The sequence below is a fragment of the Cucurbita moschata genome, unplaced genomic scaffold, assembly GCF_002738365.1.
Source record: "Cucurbita moschata cultivar Rifu unplaced genomic scaffold, Cmos_1.0 Cmo_Scf00002, whole genome shotgun sequence".
Classification (NCBI taxonomy): domain Eukaryota; kingdom Viridiplantae; phylum Streptophyta; class Magnoliopsida; order Cucurbitales; family Cucurbitaceae; genus Cucurbita; species Cucurbita moschata.
Window position 1 is genome coordinate 2,449,083 of NW_019268518.1, and position 26,355 is coordinate 2,475,437.

The 26,355-nt window shown below is 36.0% G+C and overlaps 7 protein-coding genes across 9 annotated transcripts in view; 3 read left to right on the top strand and 4 right to left on the bottom strand.

Moving 5' to 3' along the window:
- Nucleotides 1-598: 598 nt before the first annotated feature.
- Nucleotides 599-3,124, top strand: LOC111460821. The gene is made up of 7 exons (XM_023104141.1): nt 599-896; nt 1,316-1,582; nt 1,677-1,732; nt 1,878-1,956; nt 2,043-2,181; nt 2,400-2,513; nt 2,686-3,124. Exons 2-7 carry the CDS (start codon nt 1,386-1,388, stop codon nt 2,875-2,877), a joined length of 777 nt encoding a protein of 258 aa, XP_022959909.1. The 5' UTR covers nt 599-896; nt 1,316-1,385; the 3' UTR covers nt 2,878-3,124.
- LOC111460811 (protein ESMERALDA 1-like) lies at nt 3,102-8,997 on the bottom strand. Of its 2 annotated transcripts, none has more exons than XM_023104120.1 (10): nt 8,228-8,997; nt 7,331-7,400; nt 6,286-6,353; nt 6,045-6,133; nt 5,475-5,672; nt 4,987-5,191; nt 4,738-4,905; nt 4,483-4,650; nt 4,201-4,391; nt 3,102-3,811 (listed from the first exon to the last, which is right to left on the bottom strand). In XM_023104120.1, exons 1-10 carry the CDS (start codon nt 8,597-8,599, stop codon nt 3,649-3,651), a joined length of 1,692 nt encoding a protein of 563 aa, XP_022959888.1. In that variant the 5' UTR covers nt 8,600-8,997; the 3' UTR covers nt 3,102-3,648. The 2 variants fall into 2 exon arrangements, with proteins under 2 accessions (XP_022959888.1, XP_022959897.1); XM_023104129.1 differs by lacking the exon at nt 8,228-8,997 and adding an exon at nt 7,495-8,210.
- Nucleotides 8,998-11,724: 2,727 nt separating this feature from the next.
- LOC111431183 (10 kDa chaperonin, mitochondrial-like) lies at nt 11,725-13,183 on the bottom strand. The gene is made up of 3 exons (XM_023067744.1): nt 12,922-13,183; nt 12,677-12,816; nt 11,725-12,131 (listed from the first exon to the last, which is right to left on the bottom strand). The coding sequence occupies exons 1-3, from the start codon at nt 13,024-13,026 to the stop codon at nt 12,083-12,085; spliced, it is 294 nt and encodes a 97-aa protein (XP_022923512.1). The 5' UTR covers nt 13,027-13,183; the 3' UTR covers nt 11,725-12,082.
- A 748-nt stretch (nt 13,184-13,931) lies between these two features.
- Nucleotides 13,932-14,720, top strand: LOC111460418 (putative B3 domain-containing protein At3g24850). The gene has a single exon (XM_023103680.1). The coding sequence runs from the start codon at nt 13,932-13,934 to the stop codon at nt 14,718-14,720; it is 789 nt and encodes a 262-aa protein (XP_022959448.1).
- Nucleotides 14,721-17,104: 2,384 nt separating this feature from the next.
- On the top strand, nt 17,105-21,680 carry LOC111430971 (probable RNA-dependent RNA polymerase 1). The gene is made up of 5 exons (XM_023067442.1): nt 17,105-17,180; nt 17,272-17,824; nt 18,347-20,187; nt 20,316-20,466; nt 20,610-21,680. The coding sequence occupies exons 2-5, from the start codon at nt 17,282-17,284 to the stop codon at nt 21,444-21,446; spliced, it is 3,372 nt and encodes a 1,123-aa protein (XP_022923210.1). The 5' UTR covers nt 17,105-17,180; nt 17,272-17,281; the 3' UTR covers nt 21,447-21,680.
- A 168-nt stretch (nt 21,681-21,848) lies between these two features.
- On the bottom strand, nt 21,849-22,822 carry LOC111455464 (putative B3 domain-containing protein At3g24850). Its single transcript, XM_023097175.1, has 2 exons — nt 22,798-22,822; nt 21,849-22,707 (listed from the first exon to the last, which is right to left on the bottom strand). Exon 2 carries the CDS (start codon nt 22,635-22,637, stop codon nt 22,182-22,184), a length of 456 nt encoding a protein of 151 aa, XP_022952943.1. The 5' UTR covers nt 22,638-22,707; nt 22,798-22,822; the 3' UTR covers nt 21,849-22,181.
- Nucleotides 22,823-23,379: 557 nt separating this feature from the next.
- Nucleotides 23,380-26,355, bottom strand: part of LOC111455473 (MACPF domain-containing protein At1g14780) — a 5,844-nt gene continuing 2,868 nt past the window's right edge. The window contains exons 3-9 of one of the 2 annotated variants that reach the window (XM_023097193.1): nt 25,543-25,747; nt 25,389-25,463; nt 25,117-25,300; nt 24,862-25,028; nt 24,718-24,782; nt 23,926-24,615; nt 23,380-23,430 (exon numbers count right to left, since the gene is read on the bottom strand). In XM_023097193.1, coding sequence (XP_022952961.1) covers nt 23,949-24,615; nt 24,718-24,782; nt 24,862-25,028; nt 25,117-25,300; nt 25,389-25,463; nt 25,543-25,747 — 1,363 coding nt within the window. In that variant the 3' untranslated portion in view covers nt 23,380-23,430; nt 23,926-23,948. Of the gene's footprint in view, nt 23,431-23,854; nt 24,616-24,717; nt 24,783-24,861; nt 25,029-25,116; nt 25,301-25,388; nt 25,464-25,542; nt 25,748-26,355 lie in introns of those variants that run through there. The other variant, XM_023097185.1, reaches the window with a different exon arrangement.

A 26,355-nucleotide genomic window follows, 5' to 3' on the forward strand; every position in this document is an offset into this window, starting at 1 on the left:
AAAAAAAAAAAAAAAAAAAAAAAAAAGGGAAAAAGTCCTTGGGTCCACGTTGGTTTTTGGAACGGAAGCTAGTCTCAAGCCTAAGCCTAAGCAAGAACAATACCTAGTTCGTAAACTCAACAAGACCGAACCTTGGTAGGTGCATTCATCCTCAGACCAATTCTAGTTTTGGCCTACTTTAACGACTACTTTTCGAGACTAAGCCATGAACAGAAATTAGTTTTAAACTTTTTAAATGTACACACTTAAACGAAAATTTTAAATTTAAACGAACTTTCAAAATACAATTGTCATATAATAAATACATCCATGAATCTATTAAATTATTCAAATAATCAAAAGTTGGTTAGTAATCACACATCTCGAGGATGATATTAAACCTAAGTTTTCGTGGGTTTACCTTGAGTTTCTCAAAATGTCTCATACTAATAGAGATGTATTGTATTTATTTACTTATAAATTTATGATCATTCCGGGAGTAAGCGGAAATTCACTCCCAACCCGGTACTAATCTAAATTCAAAATAAAAGTTAAAAAGTATAATTGAAAAAATAAATTTGTTGACTCGATCAGGACTGTATATTGGGATGGCTTTTGACGCAGGCCCTGTGGTTGAAAAATGAAATGAATTCTTCCCTCATTTCCAGCGATTTTGGGGAGGTTGAGCCCTACCGGGGCGCTTATGATTCGGGAATGCGAATATGCGCGCCGTCCAACAAGAAGATGCGGATTCTTTTCACTAATTCGCATCTTCTTATTCTTATTCTCCTTCTCCTCCATTTTCCACTTCCAGCACCCAAACTCCACTTTATCTCGCCTCTGAAACCGAACCACCGCGCCTCTACTCAATCTCGCCGCCGGCATCTCCATCAATATCTTCCTCGTCTTCTTTCAGGGTACCTATAATTACCCATTGTATTCATGAATGAAGTTTTCTATTTCTCTCCCCTTTCGTATCTCAAATATTTTCCCTCAATTTCAATCTGGAATCCCTTCTGGGGTTTCCCCTTTTTTGTGTTTACTTTCCTGAAATGTCGGATTTCTTAGGCCCCCATGCGTTCGTTTCATCTTAATTACGCCTCATGCCAATGGGAGTTTAGAAATGCCGATAAGGTGTTTGATAATATGCATCATATTTGTTTTCCCTCCATCCTGCTTCCAATTTGAGCTTCCAATGATTAAAAAAACAAAGATTAAATAATGGGCATGAGTTTTTTTTTATTTAACATTTTATAATTTTAAATTTTGTTTTGGGAGGTGTTCTTCAGTGATTTGATTTAGAAGTGAGTTATAACTCTGATTTTTACTTGTGCAGTTGAATATAGGAGTTCGGAGTGGACACAATTATTTTGTTCGATGTCAGCAGATTCTTGCTGACATTGAAAATGATTCAGCTTATTACTGAAACTCTGATGGGTACCCAGAATAAATCGAACTCTTGTAGAGCCCTTGAAGGTCTGCATGGGGTTACTGTTGTGCCTGATTCACACTTCGCGCTGGATGAGACTACACGTGATGGGAAGTTTTCTCAGTTGAATTGTGGAAGTTCAGCTTTAAGTGTGAACCAGCCATTGATTATGCAGTAAGTACACACCCAGATTTCCACCAGCTTTAATAGGGTGAATGACAAAATGTTACCATGCCGTTGTCTTAACAGCTTTTTTCATGATCTTCAGATGGGTATGGGAGCAAAGACCATCCTGTTTGAGACCTGTTGGGGGTTGTATACAAGGTATAGTCTTGAAATTGTTTCACCTTCGTAGCATGTTTTCCTGAAATGTTCTCTGGAGGAGGCTTGAACCTAGGACCTTGAGAGTTCTCTAGCATTATTTATAGAAAATTCCTAGATATTTATCCTTTTGTTATTTTGTTGGTAGGTGATCGGAATCTGGCTGAGAGGGTGGCTAACGTGCTTACCTCACTTCCTTTTATAGCTCTAGGAATTCAGGCACCAAGGTAATGAGTGCTGAAAATTTTCTTGCAACAATAGATGCATCTGTCTTGGTGTTTGTCTGATCATTTGAGTTTTCTTTTGAACACAGGAAGAATTTCTCAATGAAGCTATATGCTAATTCATTGATTGGAGTTGGAGTTGCCTCAAGTTTATATCATTCTTCCAGAGGAAAATTGAGACAATACCTTAGATGGGCTGACTACACAATGATAGCTACAGCCACGGTGGTAAGTTCAAGTCGAATTGTTTATTGAAATAGACTAAGTGGCTACTTTACTGGGTTGCCAACTCTCCTAAGGCATAAAACTTGCTACTGTGGGCTCTCTCTAATGTTAAAGTATGATTAGGCTTTTATGCTTTGAGTTCCTTTTGTATGCATATTTGAAGTATCAATTGTCCAGGACAACGCTTGATATACTGGTAGTCATTCTAAACTATGTTGCAGTGTTTGACAGGAGCTCTCAGAAATGACAACCCGAAGTTGTTGATGGCTGCATCTGCATTTCTATTACCTTTGAGGCCTTTTACGGTTTCTGCTCTTCACACAGGGATGATGGAGGTAACCTTTTGGTGTCACTGTTATCTACCGTTCATTCCTTTACATGTTTCAATATTCTTTATGTTTCTGAAATCAATTGGCAGCATTCTATAGAAAGATCTGTTGAATGAAGCTTCATTTGCATACGTTAATGGTTTACTTATGTAATTTACATTTTTATTTCATGACTCAGGTAATATTTGCAAAAAGAGCTTTGAAGGATCCAGATTTAAGGATGGCTCACAATGTGCATAAGATGTCAACAATATTAGGTGGTGTACTTTTCATTGCTGATGATGCTTTGCCCAAAACTCCATTTATTCATGCAGCTTGGCATCTTGCTGCTGCTGTTGGTGTTGGAACCTGTAATAAGCTTCTTGTGTAATTGTTCACAAGAAACATAAATTCGTCGACGTCTCAGTCTTGCTTTCTCGAAGAGCAGCATTATACCCTTGGAGGATTATCTCTGCTGGTCGTTATTTATCGCGATCCAGGTTCGATCAATGATTGCTCTATCAGATTAGTTTTTTTTTCCCATGGAATTGTAACTTATTCAAGAGTAGACAAGAACAGCTATGCAAAAATACTCATCTCTGAAAAGCTTTTGAATGTAATGAATAAGCAATTGTTTACATGTTTTGTTGTTATAACAACAGAGATATCCAAAACGAATATGAAAAGATATATCTAACAAAACTACACTCACACTTTTACAGTATTGATCTGCACTCTTAACCTAAAACCTATGACAAAAATCTCAGGAACAATGGGAAGAAAAGAATAACTATGGTGAACAAACAAGTGTTTTTCTACAGCTTGTTAGATACAGCAGCTGCAGTTTCAAAGGTAAAACAAAAACAATGCCTCAGCCAAAACCTTACAAATGCTCTCAACCAAAATAAACTGCGGTCGTCCAAATCTTAGAAAGATGCAACTCCTCACACAATCCTATTTTCAGAAAGAACCAGATCAATATGACCCCCCTACTACAAATCCTTGAAGATCCCGAATCAGGGTGTGCCCTCTCGCCGTGTTGAAAGGGAAAAAAAAAATGAAAGAATTACAAAAGAAAATGGATGGTTAGCAGCAATATGTGTTGGCAAGATTACATTTCTAAGGGTATATGGCCCCATCGAGTCTCCCACTCTGAAAATCATCAAGGGGCTGATGACGATTTTGTAGCGTTTGATTTGTTGGTAAAACACATGCAATCTGGACAAGGGAAGGTGTATATCGAGTCGTTTGGTCTTTTGAGCTCAAACCCCTTGGAATCACTATGACTCCGCATGATGAACATATGTCTCTTAAAACTTTTCCATCTGAGAAAATGAAACAAAAAGGAATGATAGTGAAGTCATATCACATATGTACCTGAAAGTAGCATTTGAAAGGATACCAGTAGCCAGCAATTAATGCAACATGTTTTGATGCTTTATAATTTCCGAACAGATATTCGTCGCATAGTCCATCTGATTCAGCGTGTCTAAAAATATACATTACAATCTAGATGGCATACCAACCAGACCCTAATATTTCCATAAGACCCTCGGCCACCGAGACCGAGTGTTCGTAAGGGTGGCAGAGGTTTTACATTGTGCATGTGTTATAGCATCAGTTGGCTTGACTGTTCAACATATATAGGGAACCTCATATTAAAAAACTATGCTAATCAGCCTTGAGTAATACGATTGAGACGAGTAGCACGTACCCGGTTGTAGGGTTATCGAAAAGTAATGCTAACTTTCGCTTGTCCGGCTTGACCGTTTTGGAGTGTCCACCGTACAAGTATCTTCTATGGCCAATCAGAAAATGAGGGAAGTTGCCACCCTGTGTTGTCACAAATACCTCGCTGTGGAGACAAACTGTATAGTCTATAGCAGCCATCCTGGAAGAAAAATTCTGATAACAAGAACTAGCACCTTCAATAAGAGACAAACAAACTAGATCTCCAATCATAAAACAAATAACTGAGAATTCAAAATCACAAAACCTTGAATGGAGAAAGTTCTTCAGGTGATGCCAGCATTTCCTTCGTAAGCAGATTCGGAAACATCTCCAAAAGCGGAGCCATATTTCTCTCAGCATCATATATCTTTCCCGACGCCAAATAAATAAACGTGCTATTATCGAATCCCATTCCCCTAAGCATTAAGCCAACCTGTTGAATACAAGAAAACAACACACCTGATCTCACAAGAACACACTTTTTAAAAATTTCATGAAGTATAGCACACACAGCACGCACCTCTAAAGGAGTCATTGGACATTTCCCGTTAACCCTTATCGCACCGGGACGTATAACTCTACCGGGTTTTGTGAACTTCCCTTTCCATCCTTTTTCTCTGGCTGCTTTCATGTCTTCCACTTCTTTAGACCCACCATCAAAAATACAACACGAGAATGCAACCATATCCTGGCACATCATGTTAACCATGTATAGGTTTTCATTAACTCTATTATGGGATCAAAATACATTCAAGCTTTCAAAAAGTACCTCCTCAAACCGAAGATGTACAGAAATATACTTCCCACCATCTCTGGCACTGCGTTCTCTCATCCTAGCAACCAAAATCTCTCCCAATGATAATATAGGAGTAGAGAATCTCAGCGCTCTATAATTTGCTAAACATCGAAGGCGTTGAACAGCAGGAGGAGCATCAAATGATAGTCGATTTGCAAAAGGCGAAATTCTTATGACCCTGTAATGAAACTCCAAATTATGCCAGAAACTAAGATCAAACTATTTACAGCATGGATTATAACAACAAGATTAAGATCCACAAAACATTACAAATGGCGTACACCACTCGTATACAGTTCGTCGTAGATATACATTATCTGCTTGTTTTTCCACAAGAAAATCTAAAAAGCAGTACAGGTTTTCTTTCTCGTCATACAAAATGAGAATAAAAATATGATGGGGGGAAAATATCTTCCACAAACATTTAACCACAAGCTAATAGTCAGAACAGAAACACTCACAGTTCATCAAGTAATCTTGGAAGCACAGTATCCCTGTAGTAATGAATGGACGACCATGCCTTTATTCTGAAGTTGTAGACATTAGTCATGTTGTGGTCGAAGCGTTCCATAATGTATTCTGGAATCTTGTTTACAATGCGCACATCATTCTCTAACGTCTTGATAAAATATTCCTCATCATATATTTCGCTGAACTTGCTGAACAACAAAATACAACATTAAATCAATTAGCCTTGAAACACGGATGCATTGTGCAGATCAATGTACTACAAGCCCATAAAGTCGAAATGGAAGGAGAGCCAAAGGTCTTCCTTATAAGCAATAACCATTTGTGCCTCTTCCTAATAACCTAAAAAATGTATGATACCAATTAACCAGGAATCTAGCTAGAAATGGATGCACATACTCAATAATAGATAATGTTATAAAGAACTTTACAAATCCAATCAATTTCTATGTTATTGACATAAGCTGACAGCTTTACAAAGGTTTATAGAATTCTAGCCTTTTCTTAGAACATTAACATCAAGCATAGTAAAAGGTGGTATAATTTGTAGTCCAAAGACATACCTAGGATCTCTCCAAATGCTGTGGAAATGAAAATTAGGGATTACAAGTGTTGCATTTAGATAGCCAGCCACAGCAACTGCATTGCATATCTGCAATACATAGATAACAGTAACAACATAGAATGAGAAAAGGCAATGTTTACAGAGAAACCTAGTTCCTAGGGAATGGTTTCTTTCATGGGATTGGGGTAGTAGGTGGTTTAAGGAAATAAGAAATTAATGATGAGGTAAAAGAAACCAACTGATGTTCTTTGCTGATTTAGACCACCGTTTGCCTCAACATAAATATATCCATTCGACTCAGGTAGGCCTATCAAAAATTAAAGAAACCCCAAATGAAATTGTGAAGAATAAAAGAAACAGAAATTTAAATAAATTTTAGTAGGCAGTATGTAACAGCCCAACCCCACTCTTAGTAGATATTGTCTTCTTTGAATTTTCTCTTTTAGGCTTTCCCTCAAAGTTTTTAAAACGCGTCTGCTAGGGAGAGGTTTCCTTCGTTCCCCTCTCCAACTGATGTGGGATCTCACAATTCACCCCCCTTCGGGGCCCATTGTCCTCGCTGGCACACCACCCGGTGTCCACCCCCCTTCGGGTCTCAACGTCCTCGTTGGCACATCATATGGTGTCTGGCTCTGATACCATTTGTAGCAGCTCAATCCCACCGCTAGCAGATATTGTCCTCTTTGGGCTTTCCCTTTCGGACTTTTCCTTAACGTTTTTAAAACGTGTCTGTTAGGGAGAGATTTCTACACTCTTATAAAAATGCTTCGTTCTCCTCTCCAACCAACATGAGATCTCACACGTTAAGGGAAAAAGGCAAGTAATAAAATTATTTTTAAAATGCAACATTTCTAAACAAGAAAGGGCATAACAAGAGTAGGAACACATATCAATAAGTAAATACAATCACAGGTCTTAAAAAGGCATCTCATCTGAACAGTATCAGTCTCTCAAGATAAGTACATTACTCATAATATGATCCAACAGTGGTAAAGGGAAAAGGTTATAGGAGGGCAGTGAGCAGAAAAAGTAGCAATACTGCAATACCAGACGAATTTTGTAACATTCTGACGTGATATCAATCATTTAGAATGGCTTCAGAGATGGTGCCGCCTCTCAAATTGGCTTTGAGGCTAACCTCAGGGATCAGACACTCACCTCTGGCATGAAGTGATATCCAGAATAAAATAGAAAACGGGCTTTGCTTGAAATGCAATTCAAAATAATGAAAGATTTCCTACCTCCTGAAGAAACATAAAATGGAATAGAAAACAGGTCTCTTACCTCCTGTGGAATTGCTGATACATGGTTTCCACTGACCACCTTTATAATAGTGTTTCCATATCGTCGATATCTGCAGTTATTTGGAGTATTTAATGTCACAAGAATCGCAGAAAAGATATCGACACGTAAAATTCATATCATAACATCTTTATAGAAAAAAATACATTAACCAATTTTCTTATCAGACTTTTATGCATAGGAGTTTCAGGCTTTCTGTTCATCCATTTTGAAGAAACCAGCTTTGAGTCCCGACTAGCCATATCTGTAAGACAAAACAGAGGCCTAATTTCCTTTTTCCCACTCAAATACCATGTCCTACGACTCAACCTGAGCTCTCGACAACGCCATGCCATGCAGTCATTTCACACTTTCTAGTCATTTCCTTAAAGCATAAAACATGCTCATAAGTGATAAGCTTCCAACAGATAGTTGTTTGAAATAAAAAAATAAAAAAAATGTAAGAAATAAGAGTTACTAATCTATCTCATCTCAACAAAGTCCCTCCGATTGAATAATCACATTTGAAATGTTTTGCCCCACAGAGAAAAAGATGAAAAAGTGAGAGAAATCAACAAAGAACGCATTTCTTTTCCATGAATTCAGGAAAAAGAATTCATATCTTGAGCATCACTCGTTGGTTACTAATTCGTCGACATTCAATAACCAACTATTAAAGGTTCCTAACTATGAAGAGTAGATCAAGAAAAGATGGCAAATCAAATTAAGGAATCCACAAGAAACCACCAATCGAATTGAATTGTAAAGGAGAAAAGCAACAAGAAAACAGGACACCCACGTCCGATTCCAATTAATGAATCAATTAGCGACTATGCAAAAACAAATCAACCCCACATCAAGAAACCCATCAACCAATCGGAATTGGAAACAAAAACGAACCGCATCAGTGGAAGAGTTATCAGCATCCATGTCGGAGCGCAGCTTGGCGAAGAGTTGGGGACTTCGATAAACAGAGCCAGCAGCAGGGCGATGTTTGATGACTGGAACGACATCGTGAGAGACAGTGCCCATATAAAGAAGCATACTGGAGATGTAAATTAGAGGGGCGAAAAGGAAGATCCCTTGGCGACGAAGCAAAACGGAGAGGATTAACCAGGCGAGTCGCTGGGGAAAGGTCCGACCCGGTTGCTGAGCTTGAGTGAAGCGGCCGCCCTTAGACCGTGAATGCCGCAGCCGTGGGGACCGAAGAGGCGACTGCGGCGGTGACGGAGTTGAGTGGCCACTGCTCGGCAGCCGATTATATGGGTGCATTTGGTTCCACCCCAGAATTCCACTAATCTACATCACATCGATGAAAATGGACTTGAACTCACAGATTTCTCAGAATAAAAGGGAAATTGAAGAGACCCTTTTCCGTAATTGATAAGAGGGAAGATGCAAACGATTATAGGGAAATGGAAGAGGTTGGTATTGTGAGAAGAAGAAAATGATTTGGTTTATGGTTCCAAAGCGGAGAATGGAATGGAATGGAATGGAATGGAAGAGAATTACTTGTTGCGTAAATCTCCTCCGCCTGTTTTTCTCATTTAAAAATCATTCCATTTTTTCTCATAATCAATCTTCGTCGTCCTTAATTTTTTCATCCCACTTTCTTAACGAACTTTCTCGTCTTCAACTCTTTTATTTTGTTCTTCTTCCTTCGCTTTTCTTCATCATCTCCGTCTCTCTCTTTTTTTCTTCTTTTTAGATTTTTCTTTTCATTCTTGTAATTATTTTTTAATCTCCTCCTACCATCTAAGATTTATTTTTTATTACATTAAAAACATTAAATACATGTAAATGATTATTAAAAAAAAACAAAAAAAAAAACTTTAGAAATTTTATAGTTAAGGTATAATCTCAAAAATTTATTAATTTGAAAAAATCCCAAACTTTATCGTGAACCAAAAAAAAGGATACATTCGTCTTTTAATTTTATGTTGATTGAAATATAATAATTGTTTACGGGCGTGATTACATAAATTATATATTTTAGAAGAAAAAAAAGACATTTCTAACCTTATTAAAATTAAAATATATATATATATATATATATATATATATATATATATGATTTTTTTATATTAAAATAAATAAAATTTTAGTAGATAAATTAGGAAAAGGATTGGCACTAAGATTTCATTTCAATTATATACCAAGGGGAAAATATTAATTAAAAAAAAAATTAAAGTTGTAAATAATATAATGTCCAGGTATTTATTTATTTATTTTCATTGAATTTAGGAGGGGACATGTACCTTAATGGAAGGGCGTAGGGTACCCGTGGCAACTTCATTAAAGGTGTTTTCGTGTTTGGATGTGTATAAACTTATTAAATGGTTAAGATCTTTTTATTTATTTATTTTATTTAGTTGATAATTTGACTTAATTAAAATTAAAGTTTAAAACACATGGTTTATAGGCCACGTGTAGGGAGGACATAGTGCCACATGGGTGGGTGGCAGGTAAGTGGTGAGCCACCCGATTTGCTTTTGTCCCAAGCAGTAGAAGAAAGCAAGAAGATTTGGATTAAATGAAGACGTGGAAGGTGGTGAGCTGGAGGCACGAGGCAGCCACCACAATTGTCGGGCAATCCCACGTGTCCACATGTTCTTAAATCTTAAAATGCAAATCTCACATTTTTCTCTCATTTTGGTTCTCTCACGTTATTATTATAACTATTATATAATATGATTCTTCTATGGTTGAGTTCCAAATACTTTTTAAGAACATCTATGATTAACAGATATTTGTAGTGTGATTTTTCACAATCACATCGATAAATACGATACAATTTTATTAATTATTAATTAGTTAATAATTAACATTCCTACACGTGTAAGTGCGCAATACACGCCCATGTTCGACCTTCTACATTACACTTGTTACGTTTTTTACATTTAAAACATTATCTTATCTAAAACTAAATTAATATTTAAGAACTAATTACATATTTTAGGAAAATAAATATGCATACTTGTTTTAACATTAAGAAACATGATTTTTATTTTTTTGTTTACTAAAAAATTTACCGTTTTAATGGGATAATTTTTCTACTTCTAATTTTTGTAGAAAATTTTTAAATGTCTCAAATAAAAAAGAAATTAACTGCTATACTCGTGTGTCAATTTGAATTTCATAGATATACATGGTTTACCATTTAAAAAAAAAATCAATAAATTATTATTAAAATTTTTGTATTTGATAAGAGAGAATTTTAACCTTTTGTCTATAAAGGTTTTTTTAGACAAAAAAGTGAGAATTTTATGTTTTTTAAAACCCATACAAAGATGGTTTTTAACTATCCTTTATCTCTCTCTCTCTCTCTCTCTCTCTGTTATTTTGTATCATTTCTTTTATAATTATTTATTTTTCTTGATTTTCTTTCACGTTTAATTCTTCTTTTACTTTCTTTGTTGTATTTTAACATATGATTATATATATTTCGATTATTTACGATTATATTATCCTTTTTATAACTTAACTTATTTTATTTTCTCTCAATTATTTGTATTTGCATCTTTTGGAATTTCCCTTTCACTACTTATTTTTATTTATTAATTGTTTTATAATTTTTTTTATTTATTAATCATTTTCAAATAGTTTATAAAAAGCTCATAAAATAGTAATGAGTGAAATAAAAATAACTATACTTCGAAATATAACACTAGTAGTTAATTTTTAATATAAATTTAAAAAGAATGAAAACTTTCATTAGTTAAAAACTATTTTAATAATTTAACTTAATAACAAAACAATAATATAAATAAAATAAATTAACAAATGCAATAAAATTGTTTGGAAGGTATTAAGATAACTAAGAAAATAATATTATTTGTATAAAGGTTTGATAACATTTCGTCTTAATTTATTTTATTGTAGATTAACTCAATAAGTTATCATAATTAATAAAATTATTATAATTAACTATTTGATTACAACAAATCAATAATAATTTATTTAATTATCTAAAATTGTTAAAAATAACTTGTACATAAAAATCTAACAACATTTTTACTTTTCAAGAAGATTTACCATACTGTTGCCAATCTACTATGAAACATGGAAATTCGAAGTCCATTCTCGTTTAATTCATTTTTTTGACAGTGAATCACTTACTGCTGAAAAAAGAAATATTACGCTGGTATGGAAGTGAGAACATTACAATCATTGGGGGCAGTGCATCACATTTGGCTATATAAACAACTGTACCCCATAATTACTCCAACTCATTCTCCTCTTTCATGTGATACAAACATGACTTAACACAAGATTAACCATCCATAACATCATAATTCGATCGCACAAGACTGTTTTTTATTTAATATGCAAGTCCAATAATTATGTATCTCATTGGATTTAGAACGAGTGGAAACAAAATAGAAAGAACAAAGTAATTGAAGCAACTCAGAACTATCTTATTTCCATAATCGTATGTTATAAAAAGCCCCCAAATTCCTACAAAATAGCCTTAGCCATCAAATACAACAGTTCTCTATTCCTCCTACCCATTAGAAAAACAAAACAAATGCTGAATGAAGATAAGGAATCACAACAGAAGCAACGATGAACTGAAAAGAGTTTCCATTAAGATTTATCCAAATGGAAAACTAACCATAAAATGATGGCAACCTTCAATATTGCAGTGAATAAGAAGCTACAACATGGAAGAGAAGAGAATCAACTCAGAGTACCAGAATGAGCTCCTCTTGCAAAAAGCGCAATCCGACCACACCATTGAGTCGGATGAATCTATCAATCATGTAGCGTACCCAAAAGGTCTTCATCTCTAAACAAATGGAACCTGCAGATAAACCCAAATCAAAGAATTCAAACTAAAATCAAGAAAATTCATACAAAAATGCTATTTTAATTTAGTTCTTCTCTCAAAAGTACTTTTTAAGTGTTTTTATGCTCTGAAAGTTTCAAAAACACTTGTTCATTATCTAATCAAATATAAGAGTTAATGCACTAGCTTTAAATCTTTCTACAAATCATCTTAAATTCACTCTTAGCCCTAAATCTTCCTGTACATTTTAGTTGATTCAGCTTTATGTTTTCTCTCTTGGACTTTGAAATACTTAGTTTTAACACAACAAGTTAAGTTCTATCCCATAACTCTGTAGAAACCAAATTTAGCTCTTAAACTTTTTTTTTTATTAATTAGTTTAACTAGAATTCAAATTCATTAAGAATCGGAGATGGGGCCCCAGAGACATGAGTTTACGTTAGTGAACTTAAAATGCAAACAAAACAAGCATAATAAAAAGTGCAGGACGAATTATATCGCAGACGACCATTTCTGCAAACAAAGAAATAAAACTAAGTTAAAACTGTTTAAAATCATACTCTTTCTCTCCAAGCTTCACCGACGTGCCTCCATATTCAGGCAAAAGAACGGTATCACCTTCTTTCACACTGACCGGAATCAGATTCCCGTTTCTATCCCGTGCACCAGGACCCACTGCAACCACCTTACCGGAGTTCAACTGTCGCAGAAAACATCCGTTAATCGCTTCGCCATTCGTCTTTGAGTAAGGACAAGGAAAATTGAATTGAAACTACAGATAAAATTAATGCTACATTGCAAATACCTTGGTGGAGCTCTCTGGGAGAAGAATGCCGGCGGTGGTTTTGGAAGGAGGAACAATTTTCTCGATCAGGACACGATTGAAGAATGGAATTAATCGCTTCGCCATTCGTCTTTGAGTTGATTGATCGTGCAACGCCTGTGTTCGGAGAATTAGGGTTTTGGAGTAGGAAGGCGACGAGAAGAGGTGCTTTTATGTGGCGCTATTGGAAGAAAGGGCGTGCAAAATTTCGGGTTCTGGATGCGCCTAGAAGGTTCTACGCGTTAGGGTTTTAAGTGCTTTGATGTTCTTGGGTTTAGACCTTTTGGAGAGTGCATTAAGAAGGCCCAATGGGCTTCCGGAGATTGCATTAAGAAAGCCCATTGGGCTAATTTTCGGAGAGCGCATCTAAAGGCCCATTTGTATTTGAGAATGTAAATAAGCTATCTTTTGTTACACATATATACATATACATGGAGCTTAAAACATAAATGTAAAATCATATTCTTATTAATAAGCGCAAGTTAATTTATATTTGTCAATATTGTTTAATTTCAAATGTATTTCTTAGTATTAGCATTACAGTAGCTACATTTTTTAAAATGTTTTTCAGTTACAAACATCAGCCGCTTGTTCCTGTTCATGGTGATTCAGAGAGTGGAGCGCAGTCTCAGACAGCAATATTAGCATTGGGATTAAAATCTGATTTGTTACAAATTAAATGCAAGTTAGTGGAATGAACGGAGTTAGCTGTCTCTTTTTGTTACCGTTAGAAACAGAGCATTTATGGAAAAAAATACACTCCTCTGTTTCGCAGAGTGGCACTAAGAAGACGATTGTCCTCAGAATTTCCTTAATCAGATTTCAATCCAACGGCATCGGAGTGGTTTAGGATGTGAATCAATTTAGGAAAATTTGAGTCAGAGCCGTTAATAAATACCCTTCACCTCTCGGCTCTCACTGCCACCTCACTTACTCATCTCTGTTTGCTTGCAGCTCAAGGTTCTACGTGCTCTGTTTTCTGCGATTGAGTTATGGGTTTGAGAAGACTTAAAAACGACATTTCTTTTCTTGATTTGGACCTTGGAGTTCACATTCCTCGAAGAAAGAGGGGTTCTTCCGGCTCTGCTATTACCAAACGTTCAATCTCTATGATGGAGTGCGCTACCATTCTGATTGCATTCTCCAACTCTGTCACTCATGTCCTTCCCTCTGCCTATCTTCCACTTCGAACCACTAACGGAAAACCCATCACCAACACAAAACCCATCACTAAAAGAAAACCCATCACTGAAAGAAAACCCATCACTGAAAGAAAACCCAGGAAGAAGAGGTGTAAGCAAACCCCCTTTCCGACCACTCCGGACATGCCGGCGGCGATGAGAGATCGAATTGGGGAGATGGGGGCGTACCAAATCCAACTGGCAATTCAAAAACAACTGCAAGATACTGACATGAACAAGAATCATGGGCGACTATCTTTCCCTGCAAAGAAACTCAAAGTGGATTTTGCAACGGAAGAGGAGAGGAGGGTACTAAAGCAACAAGAAAACAAGGGGAAAAAAGGGATGAATGTTATGATAGTGGATCCTCTTCTCCGAGAGAGCAGCATTTGCTTGAAGTTGTGGAAGATTGGGAGCGGGGATTCCTACTGTTTAATGACACAATGGAATTCATTGGTGGAACAGAATGGGTTCAAAAGCGGAGATCACGTCCAGCTTTGGAGCTTCAGAAAAGATGAATTGGAGGCTGAAACTCAAACCATGGTTTCTCGTCTCTGTTTCGCCATGGTTAAGCTTGATGCCACCACTGCTTCTGCTTGAAGCTGATTCTTAATTTTCCACGTAATTTTGATCGATACAGCCGAGTCTGACCTAGATTGGCATGTTTTTAGTGAAGTATATATGATAATATGTCTTTTTTTGTGACAACAACGTTATAGTCCATTAACGTATGTTGTGAATTAATGTTTTGTTGAGATAGGACCCTAAATAACTGGGTCCCCTTGGGTCGTCACGAATCACATACCAATATAGTTGGAATTTGAAAACTGACGTGTCTCCTAATCATCCCTCCTAAACTTCTCTTTTATTCATTACCAAAGATTGACTGGAAGACTTAGTCCACATCATCAATTCTTCTCTCTACATTCAATTATAAAATTTAGTTCTTTGTTTTTTTAATCATATATTTGTTCTCCTAAGTATTTAATTTCATCCTTTTAATAAATATGTAGTTAAAGTCCATGCGGGCCAGTCAAAGTCCTGCTTCACTCTCATTTTTTAAAAATAATTTTGGGTTCATTTTTTAAAAAAGGAAAACTTTTAATGATAATTGACACAGTTTTTTTTTCCATGTTTGCCCTCCACTCGAAGCCCTTTCTTTTCCATTTTTATGTCCTTTTTTGGTACTTGGAAGTTAAAAAGACATATAGAGAAATGAATCAAAATTCTGCACCTCTGCTTCCAGTTACCTTCTTATTTGGAAACTTGTGGCTTAAGTTTGGTTCTTTTCTTGGTCCTCATTCTTACTCTTCAAATTAATAATAATAATAATAATGAAAAATAATCATTTAGAAGTTTTTAAATTTGGGTTACTTTTTCATACTTATTAAATTGATTACTAAAGTCTAGAGTTATATTTGTTTTAAATTGAGAGACAATAAAAATGTTGTTGTCCTGGTGAGAAATATTAAATGCACTAAAAATATTAATGGTTTCTATACATTATCTTTTAATTTAAATGTGTTACTGGAATTGAAATCGAAATTGAAAATGTGTATTCTCATTGATATTCATAAGCATTAAATAAAATACAAGCTACCCATCAATACATTTAAATAAAGAAAATATAAACTAATTAAATATAGAGAATAAAATAAAATATACTATAAACCAAATTATAAATAAAGAATATTAAGATATATTCATAAATAATATATACTTTAAATATTATATCTCAAATAAAAAGCTTTTGATTTATATATATATATATATATTATTTTTGTAAAACTCATCTAAAATTAAAATATTTATATGTTTGATTATGTTTTTTTAACAAAATGTTGTTATTAACGTCAAATTACTTCAAACGACAAATAATAAATAAATAAATAAATAAATAGAAGCATTTAATCATATATAAATGAGAATAAAATAAAACTCAATAACAAATGCTATATAAAAAGGAAAGAACATTCTAGAAAAGTAGGAAAGGAAAAGAAATATAAAGAAGAAAATAATTCATAAATATTTTTAAAAAACAGAAAAAAGAAAAAGAAAAAAAGAGATTCAGTTATTAAGATTGCTGACCTGGCGATAAACCGTTAAACCAAGGAGACCAAGACGAGAAATTTTCCAAATCTTTCTCCACCTTTTGTAATTCTGACGTTGACATGAACTCAACTCATACAAATTAAAAAATTAAAAATTTATATAATTTTTTTTAAAATTTAATTTCATATCTAATAAATTCATTAATTTTTTAAAAAAATTAAAATTTTAAGTAGGGATCAAATAATTTGTCTTTTAAGGAATGAAGATTAATATCTTATTGTATCCCACTTAATTTTGTTTAAATTAATACAAAGACAATGGTATAAAAACCAAATAATGTCCACAAAAACTATATAATAGGGCCCAGTAGTTAAAAAATAGTGCGTCACTCTACTTTTATGTAAGTTTCCGACCATATTCCTAAATAATGCGTTGATTATATTCAATGCAACATAGTACAACATTTTTCCATCTCAAACGCGTGGGGCCCCTTTTCTCTCTATATGGACCCATTTCCAAAAGGGACAAAAGGAAACATCCTTCTAGGGATGTAATAAATCATTTAGTATATAGTTTCATAAACTATAAATCAAAATATTAGTTAATAGTGTGCTTATATATATATAATTGGATGGACTAATTAAGATAAATATGTGGATTTTTATTAAAAAATTATGAAATAAAAAATTTCATATGGTTCATATATTTATAAATTTGTAAAAAAAATATTAGTAATGTTGACAAGATAGAAATAAAGATTAATATATATATAAATAATAAATGAATGCAGGAAGGCATAAATAAAACTTGGGTGAGAAGATGATGACCTTGACTAGTGTTGAAAGACTTGATTAAAGTAGATCTCCTCTCCTCTCTATGGTCTATAAATTGCATATACTTGCTTCCTATTTTCCCCCACAGCTTTATTCATAATCTCAATTTCAGTGCTTTTTGTTTTGCTATTCAGTCCTCCCATTTCTTTTGATTTGCAGTTCTCCCATTTTTCTGGTACATGTTTCTCTCTCTCACTATTAAAAAAAAAACAATTACAAATATTATGCTGAGAACATGAAGGATTTTTTTTTTTTTTTTTGTGCAGTTGAAAGCAAATGGGTACGAAGGGGAAGACGATCGAGGTTTTTGGATTCGGGCGAGAGGTGAGCGCCGGCGAGGTGAAGGAATTTATGGAGAATCACACCGGAGAGGGAACGGTATCGAAGGTGAGGATTTCGAAACCCAAGTACGAAAAATCCCGGTTGACATCTGCGAGGGTGGAATTCAGGAGCAAAGTGGCAGCGGAGTACGTGGTGGAGAAGGCGGAGGCGGAGGAGCGGCTGTGGTTTGGAAGGTGGTATCTGAAGGCGAGGAGAGTGGAGAGGGAGAGGGAGAGGGAGATGAGGGTGGAGAGATTGGAGAGATTGGAGAAGGTGAGGGTGCAGTTGGGAAGCGTGATTTGGAAGGATGAAATGAGGGTGATTTGGAGAGGGGAAGATTGGAGCGTGGAATATGGAAATGGAATGAGGAAATTGTGGTTTTATTTGAGTTATGGGGTTGAAGATGATGACTACAAAATGGAGCTCCGGTTTGAGAACATTCTGGGAGTTCAGCTTCGTTGCCCTCACAATTCATCTTCCAATCTTTTTCTCATTCAGGTTTCTTACTTTTTCCTTTTAAATTTACAACTATACGAACATTAACTTCTTTCATGTCAAAAACAAAAGTGTTTATTAAATGATTTATATTGTTAAATTAATAAAAATACAACTACTCTCTCCCTCAAAAATATCATTTAATGTTTCATGTCAACAAAAACTTTTTTTTTTTTTTTTTTTTTTTAAAAAAAAAACTCTTGAAAGCGTTTTAAATTTATGACTTCATTGAAATTTATCCGAAAATGTAGCGTACTTTAATCTTTATTTCTTAAAAATCTATTTACAAACATTTTTAATATATTAAATAGAGTATATTAGGAATAATAAGAGTTGTGTTAGGTTCATATTTGTGTGGGCATTTATTTTTGGGGTACAATTCAAGTTATGTAGAACTCTTTAACTATACTACATGCTTAATTAATTAATAATTACTAAAATAAAAAATCTAAAATAATAAAAAATTAAAAGAAAATTTCACCCTTCAAATTATATTTGATTTTGTTCGAATCGTTTAATTGGCAGTTGCAGGGTGCTCCACGGATTTTCAAGAAATGTCCATCCTCTTCTTCTTCTTCTTCCTCTCAATTCTATTCCAAGGAATCAACTGGTTTCCGCTGGATCAGAGATGTGGATTTCACTCCATCGTCTTGTATTGGACAATCCTTCGCTCTGTGCTTCGAAGTTTCTCCTGGAGATCAACTTCCTTCTTTCTTCCAAACATTGGTCGGCTATAAAGAAATCTATGGCCCTTTCAAACTGTCCACAGGTTCTGCTTTCTCTTCCACTTCAAATCTCGTTCCTATCGTTACTCCACCGCAACCATTTCATATCCCTTATAAAATTTTGTTCAAAATCAATGCCCTAGTTCAACATGGTTATCTTCCTGGATCAGCGCTGGATGATAAATTCTTCCGCCTGGTTGATCCCACTCGATTTCGTTCTGACTACATTGAGTACGCCCTAGAAAAATTGTTTAGTTTGAAGGAATGTTGCTATGAACCACAGAAATGGCTCAAGCAGCAATATCTGTCATTCTGCAGCTCTATGCAGCTTCCATGGAAAGCTAATATTTCTTTGGATGATAGCCTCGTCTATGTGCATAGGGTTCAAATTACACCTGCTAAGGTGTATTTTCGTGGTCCGGAGGCGAATCTTTCTAACAGAGTTGTACGTCGCTTTATTGATGATATAGATAATTTTCTTCGCGTTTCTTTTGTTGATGAGGAGTTGGATAAAATTTATTCCAGTGATCTGTCTCCCCGTACGTCTACTGAAAAGATTGAAAGAACTAGGGTTTATGATCGAATATTATCTGTTTTAAGAAATGGTATAGTCATTGGTGGCAAGAAGTTTGAGTTTCTTGCTTTCTCGGCAAGTCAACTTCGTGAAAATTCGTTTTGGATGTTTGCTTCGAGGGAGGGGCTTAATGCAGCAGATATCAGGGAGTGGATGGGTGACTTTCGTGAGATAAGAAATGTGGCGAAATATGCTGCTCGACTCGGTCAATCTTTTGGCTCGTCCAGAAAAACTTTGTGTGTTGAAGAAAATGAAATTGAAGTTATTCCTGATGTAGAAGTTGAACGGAAGAACATCAAATATTGTTTCTCTGATGGGATTGGAAAGATATCCGAAGCATTGGCTGAGATGGTTGCTGAAAAATGTGGTTTGATCAGTCATACACCATCTGCATTCCAGATCCGATATGCTGGATACAAGGGCGTTGTTGCTGTTGATCCCACATCCAAAAAGAAATTGTCATTAAGAAAGAGTATGTTGAAGTATATGTCACTTGACACTCAACTTGATGTTTTGTCATGGAGCAAGTACCAACCCTGTTTTCTCAACCGTCAGGTGATCAACCTTCTGTCCACTCTTGGAATTCAGGACGACGTTTTTGTGAAACAACAAAAGAAGGCTGTTGATCAACTTGATTCTATTCTAAGAGATCCATCAAAGGCATTAGAAGTGTTGGAATTGATGTCCCCGGGGGAAATGACTAGTGTTCTGAAGGACATGCTTTTGTTTTACAATCCACACGAAGAGCCTTTTCTAAATATGATGCTACGGACGTTTCGAGCAGATAAATTGTTAGATTTGAGGACCAAATCAAGGATATTTGTTCCTGAGGGAAGGACAATGATGGGTTGCCTGGATGAAACCCGGACCCTTGAGTATGGGCAGGTGTTTATTCACTGCTCTGTCCCTGGGAGATCAAGCGAAAGTAATTTTGTTGTCAAAGGTAAAGTGGTGGTTGCTAAAAATCCCTGTTTACACCCAGGGGATGTGCGTGTGCTCGATGCTGTTGATGTGAAAACTCTGCATCATATGGTGGATTGTGTTGTTTTTCCACAGAAAGGGAAAAGGTAAGCACGCTTATTGTGGATGAAGTGTTTATGTATTCATCACATTTCACGGGTTCATGTTCATATGTTTGGCAAATTCATGCACTTCACATATATGTTATAGTAATATTTGTAATATGTGATGTTAGGCCTCACCCAAATGAATGCTCTGGGAGTGATTTAGATGGTGACTTATACTTTGTTTGTTGGGATCCGGAGTTGACTTGTATTAGACCAATTAAACCTATGAGCTACGAGCCTGCACCAACCATTCAGTTGGATCATGATGTGACAATTGAGGTATGCTTTCAGGAACTGTTTACTTCTAGTGCAAACACACACTTCATCATTTTCTTTCTAATAATATACATTGCTGATTTGATTCACAGATTCGAACAGATTGTATTGTGAAGTTTGAATAACATGGTATCATTTGAATACAGGAAGTGCAGGAATACTTTGCCAACTACATGGTGAATGATGGTCTTGGTGGCATTGCAAATGCTCACACTGTCTTTGCTGATAAGAAGCCTAAGAAGGCAATGAGTGCTGAATGCATTGAGCTTGCAAAACTATTCTCTATTGCTGTTGACTTCCCGAAAACTGGTGTGCCAGCAAACTTGCCGCGCTCTCTTCGTGTCCATGAGTATCCAGACTTCATGGAAAAACCTAATAAACGGACTTATACATCGAATGGTGTTATCGGGAAGCTTTTTCGAGGAGTGAAAGATGTTTCTTCAGACATCAACAACATTGAAACCTTCACTAGGGAAGTTGCTGCCAAGTGCTACGATCCAGACATGGAAGTTATGGGTTTTGAAAATTATTTAAGTGAAGCTTTTGACTACAAAAGCATGTACGACTTCAAGTTGGGTAACCTAATGGATTATTATGGTATAGAAACAGAACCTGAATTAGTGAGTGGAAATATTCTGAGGATGGGAAAGTCTTTCGATAAAAGGAATGACATGGAACAAATTAGCCTTGCCATGAGGTCGCTAAGAAAGGAGGCTAGGGGTTGGTTCAACGAGAAGGGAAGTAAGTCTATTTACAACAACAACAAAGACGAAGACGATGAATATGCAAAAGCATCCGCTTGGTACCATGTTACGTATCACCCGAACTTCTGGGGTCGTTACAATGAAGGTATGCAAAGAGATCATTTTTTGAGTTTTCCATGGTGCGTTTCTGAGAAGCTTATTCAAATCAAAAGGGAGAAGATGGAGTCTTCCCCAGTGTCATCTCTGATACACAAATTTGGTAAGCTGAGTTTCTACTAGCTTTAATGGTCAATAATTTTATGAAGTATTTTAATAAGGTTCTCTAATGGTTAAAGTAATAGTAAGGAGATGATGATGTCTGTGTCCTTGAGTTCTAAGATGATTGTGTCCTTGAGTTCTAAGATGATGGTGATGAAAAAGCAAGCTTGAGATCTGGAAATGTGTCTATTACATTATATTTTCTATAATATGGTCAGTGGAGTTTGAGACAAATTGTTATAGTTATTAAAGAACCGATCAGATTGTGTAATTTCCTGTTGTATAATGAATCTTTATGGGTTTTCTTACATGATTTTAGTTTTAATTATGCAATCTTTCATGGATCTTTTGAATAACCAGATTTTAATTAAAATAATAAATATGAAAAAAAAAATGTTATTATTAAATGTTTAAACACTCTATTTATATGGTTGGTATTAATTTGTAGTAGTTAAAAGAGAAGATGTGTAGCTATATTGGCGTTGTTCTATTGTTATTATTATTGTTGAGATGCGGAAACACGAGCATGAACATTTATTTCGAAAAGGCAAAAAATCTCATTAATTTTACAAAATATAACAGAGCCCGACAACGAGTACAATACAATAGTTGTTGTCACCAAAAAACATGATACTATTATTATACGTACCTTATTAAAAAAAAAAAAAAAAAAAAAATGGTAATCTTGGTCGGTCTTGGTTGGTCACATGAAATTAAGAAGCAGCTCCACTCCTATCAGCATCCAAGATGAGAGCTTCAAGCAGAAGCAGTGGTGGCATCAAGCTTAACCATGGCGAAACAGAGACGAGAAACCATGGTTTGAGTTTCAGCCTCAAATTCATCTTTTCTGAAGCTCCAAAGCTGGACGTGATCTCCGCTTTTGAACCCATTCTGTTCCACTAACCAATTCCATTGTGTCATTAAACAGTAGGAATCCCCGCTCCCAATCTTCCACAACTTCAAGCAAATGCTGCTCTCTCGGAGAAGAGGATCCACTATCATTACATTCATCCCTTTTTTCCCCCCGTTTTCTTGTTGCTTTAGTACCCTCCTCTCCTCTTCCGTTGCAAAATCCACTTTCAGTTTCTTTGCAGGGAAAGATAGTCGCCCATGATTCTTATTCATATCAGTATCTTGCAGTTGTTTTTGAATTGCCAGTTGGATTTGGTACGCCCCCATCTCCCCAATTCGATCTCTCATCGCCGCCGGCATGTCCGGAGTGGTCGGAAAGGGGGTTTGCTTACACCTCTTCTTCCTGGGTTTTCTTTCAGTGATGGGTTTTCTTTCAGAGATGGGTTTTCTTTCAGAGATGGGTTTTCTTTCAGTGATGGGTTTTCTTTCAGTGATGGGTTTTGTGTTGGTGATGGGTTTTGTGTTAGTGGTTCGAAGTGGAAGATAGGAAGAGGAAAGGATATGAGTGACAGAGTTGGAGAATGCAAACAGAATGGTAGCGCCATCCATCATAGAGATTGAATGTTTGGTAATTGCAGAGCCGGAAGAACCCCTCTTTCTTCGAGGAATGTGAACTCCAAGGTCCAAATCAAGAAAAGAAATCTCGTTTTTAAGTCTTCTCAAACCCATAGCTCGATCGCAGAAAACAGAGCACGTAAAACCTTGAGCTGCAAGCAAACAGAGATGAGTAAGTGAAGCGGCAGTGAGAGCCGAGAGGTGAAGGGTATTTATTAACGGCTCTAACTCAAATTTTCCTAAATTGATTCACATCCTAAACCACTCCGATGCCGTTGGATTGAAATCTGATTAAGGAAATTCTGAGGGCAATCATCTTCTTAGTGCCACTCTGCGAAACAGAGGAGTATTTTTTTTTTTCCATAAATGCTCTGTTTCTAACGGTAACAAAAAGAGACAGCCAACTCCGTTCATTCCACTAACTTGCATTTAATTTGTAACAAAATTAGATTTTAATCCCAATGCTAATATTGCTCTCTGAGACTGCTCTCCACTCTCTGAATCACCATGAACAAGAACAAGCGGCTAATGTTTGTAACTGAAAATAAATTTTTTTAAAAAAATATTGACAAATATATGTGATGATTCAACAGGGTCATAGATTAAGGTTTCTACTCTCCATGTCGACGTCGTCAAACAACAAACGCCTAGTCACGATCTGATCTGTCCTTGTAAAAAAAATGTTTTATGTATATATAGTGTTTTCCTAAAATGATGGAAGTATTGTTGTTTTATATTTTGTTAAGCTTTGTATGAAATTATATGCATATTTTGTTATGCTAACTCGTTGCCGAAAACACTCACTCGAGATTATAGAATACTTTTTAGAGATGCTGCCATATTTATTTGTGATCATCTAGATTTATTGGGTCAGTGATCGATCTTTTAACACCTCTCCCCATAGCTCGTTGTTTGTCTACCATGTTGATCATCATCTTCTATAATAACTCCATAATCACCCATTTTTGGATTGGCTGAGATCACACTACATTAAATTAATAATTACATATATAAGAGACTGGCTTAAACTCACCAGCTTCTATTCTCTTTTCAACTTCATTGCTCATCAGCACTAGTTTCTGAAACCACATGCACCAAACCGAACTTAACATGCAAACAAATCTTACTATTTTCCAAGTTCAGCCTAGCTCCGATCACCACCCAATGCCCCGGACTGTCCTGCGGCCCTTTACGCATCTCCGACAATTCTACGAATTTCACAAGCTTCTGAGCCTGAAGTGGCACCGGTGGGCCGTGGTGAAACACTCCCGAATCGACAATGACGGTAGCGGGGTCGGGTGGCTTCTCCTTGGGGGCAGAGGAGGCGCCAGAGAGGGAGGTGCTGATGGCAGAGAAGATGCCAGACTTAGGGGAGATGTCGGAGGAGTGGCGTGCCCAATTCGTTTGAACGATGTAGGAATTAGAGACCTTGGAGTAGAGGAGGCCGAGATGGAGAGCAGCCTTCGAGTCGTGATGTTTCACGACGTGGAGTTGGGCTCCGGTGACTATGAAGGCTGCTGGGGTTGGGGTGGCAGTGGCCCAGGTGGGGTCGTACGTGACCGGAGCTGTAGAGACGTAAGAGAATTTGTTGCGATTGAGAGGCTCGACGTAGCGATCATCGGCGACGTGTAGCGAAGAATGCCAGAGGGGAGGGTTATGTTGAGTGATATTGTTTTGGAGAAGAATAGGAGTAGTTTGAAGATGTTGGATATGAATTGCCAACCTGCAAATCGAACCGCTTTAAATTATAACCTATGATCGATCAAAAGTCAGAAGATTGAATTCCGACCAAAAAAGTCAAATGTGAGTAGTAAATATTTATTACCTATTAGATTTGATGCCCTCTAGATACAATCTCAAGCCTGTGACAGGTTTGTTCTCTGATGTAACCTGTAAATAATAATGAATCAAATCAAATTTGAACTATATATTATAGTATGATATCATTAAATAGATAGCAATGGTTTACCTGAGTAGTATTTACATAAAGTTTTGGACCCATCAAGTTGGGTTGAAGATAAGGAGAAGTAGTAATGTTGGGAGTTGGTCCTAAAGGAAGGTCATTATGAATGGGTGCCCAAATCTTGTGCACTTGAAAGTCCAAAAAGTACTGCAAATCTGCTATAGGAGGCTTGTCTACAACCGAACAAAAACGCGTATGATGATCCAAAGAAACGCCAATTAACACGAGATGAGAGCGACGGGAAAGAAATTGTATACGTACATCGAAGATAAAGATTAATGGCATGGGAAAGAAAGCCCTTGCCAGGAACGCGATCGAGAAGGGAGATGATCGGAATGAACTGAAAATGAATTGCGTCGGGCGATTCGAGCACGGTTGGGAGCCACTCACAATGGGTACTTGCTGTTGGACTCCCTCCTTTCTTTGAAGTTATTACTATTATTCCCTACATGAAAACAATCCACAAACAAAGACTCATAAATCACAAAACTTACATAGAAGCTTTTGAGATATATGTATATATATGAACTTACGTCTTTTGCACTGACGGAAGAGAAGTTGGCATAAGCCACGAGCTTTGGATCAAACAAGTTGAAGGCCTGTGGTAGCTGCAGTAATAATATATGCCTTTTATAACTTGTTCTTGCAAAGTGTAGCACTTTGTGTGAATGAGAAGGAAGTAGGTACCTTGGTTTTGTGATGGTCTTTGGGTTTTGAATGTGGAGGAGGGAAAGTGCAGGCGCCGGTGAAAAGCTGATCTCCCAGCTCTTCCAAGTGGCTTTTCAGCTCTGAAGCTTCCAAATTGGAGGACTTGTCTTGCCTTACTAGGACCACGTCGTGCCCGCCGATGCTAAGCCCAACGATTATATGAGTTCCATACTTTTCAATGAACCTGAGAAAAATTATCCCCTAAAGTTACTTCTACGTCATAAATAGTTCAAGAGGGTTTTATCAAATCAAAAGAATGAAACTCCTCCAAACTCTACACTGTATGGTTTCATATATTGATAGAGCTAAATATTGAAATGTATTAATGAAATAAATGTCGAGGATTGTTGGGATGGACTCCCACGTTCGCTAATTTAGAAAATGATCGTGAGTTTATAAGAAATATATCTCCATTGACATAAGACTATAAGAAATATATCTCCATTGACATAAGACTATAAGAAATATATCTCCATTGACATAAGACTTTTTGAATTAGTCCAAAATAAAATCACGAGAACTTATATACAAATTTAACAATATTATATCATTCTACATCTACAAAATTTGAAAAGAGAAATAAATAGTACTGCATGTGTTGTTTTTTCCTGGCTATTTTCCTGGAGACCAAGTATAAAGTCTAAGGTCTCCTTTCATTATTTGCGACTATTAAAAAGAATATATAAATGATTTCTAGCACTTGAAGGAAGAATTGGAAATTGCATGGGCAGCCATTTAAAAAAAAAAAAAAAAAAAAAAAAAAAAAAAAAAAAAAAAAAAAAAAAAAAAAAA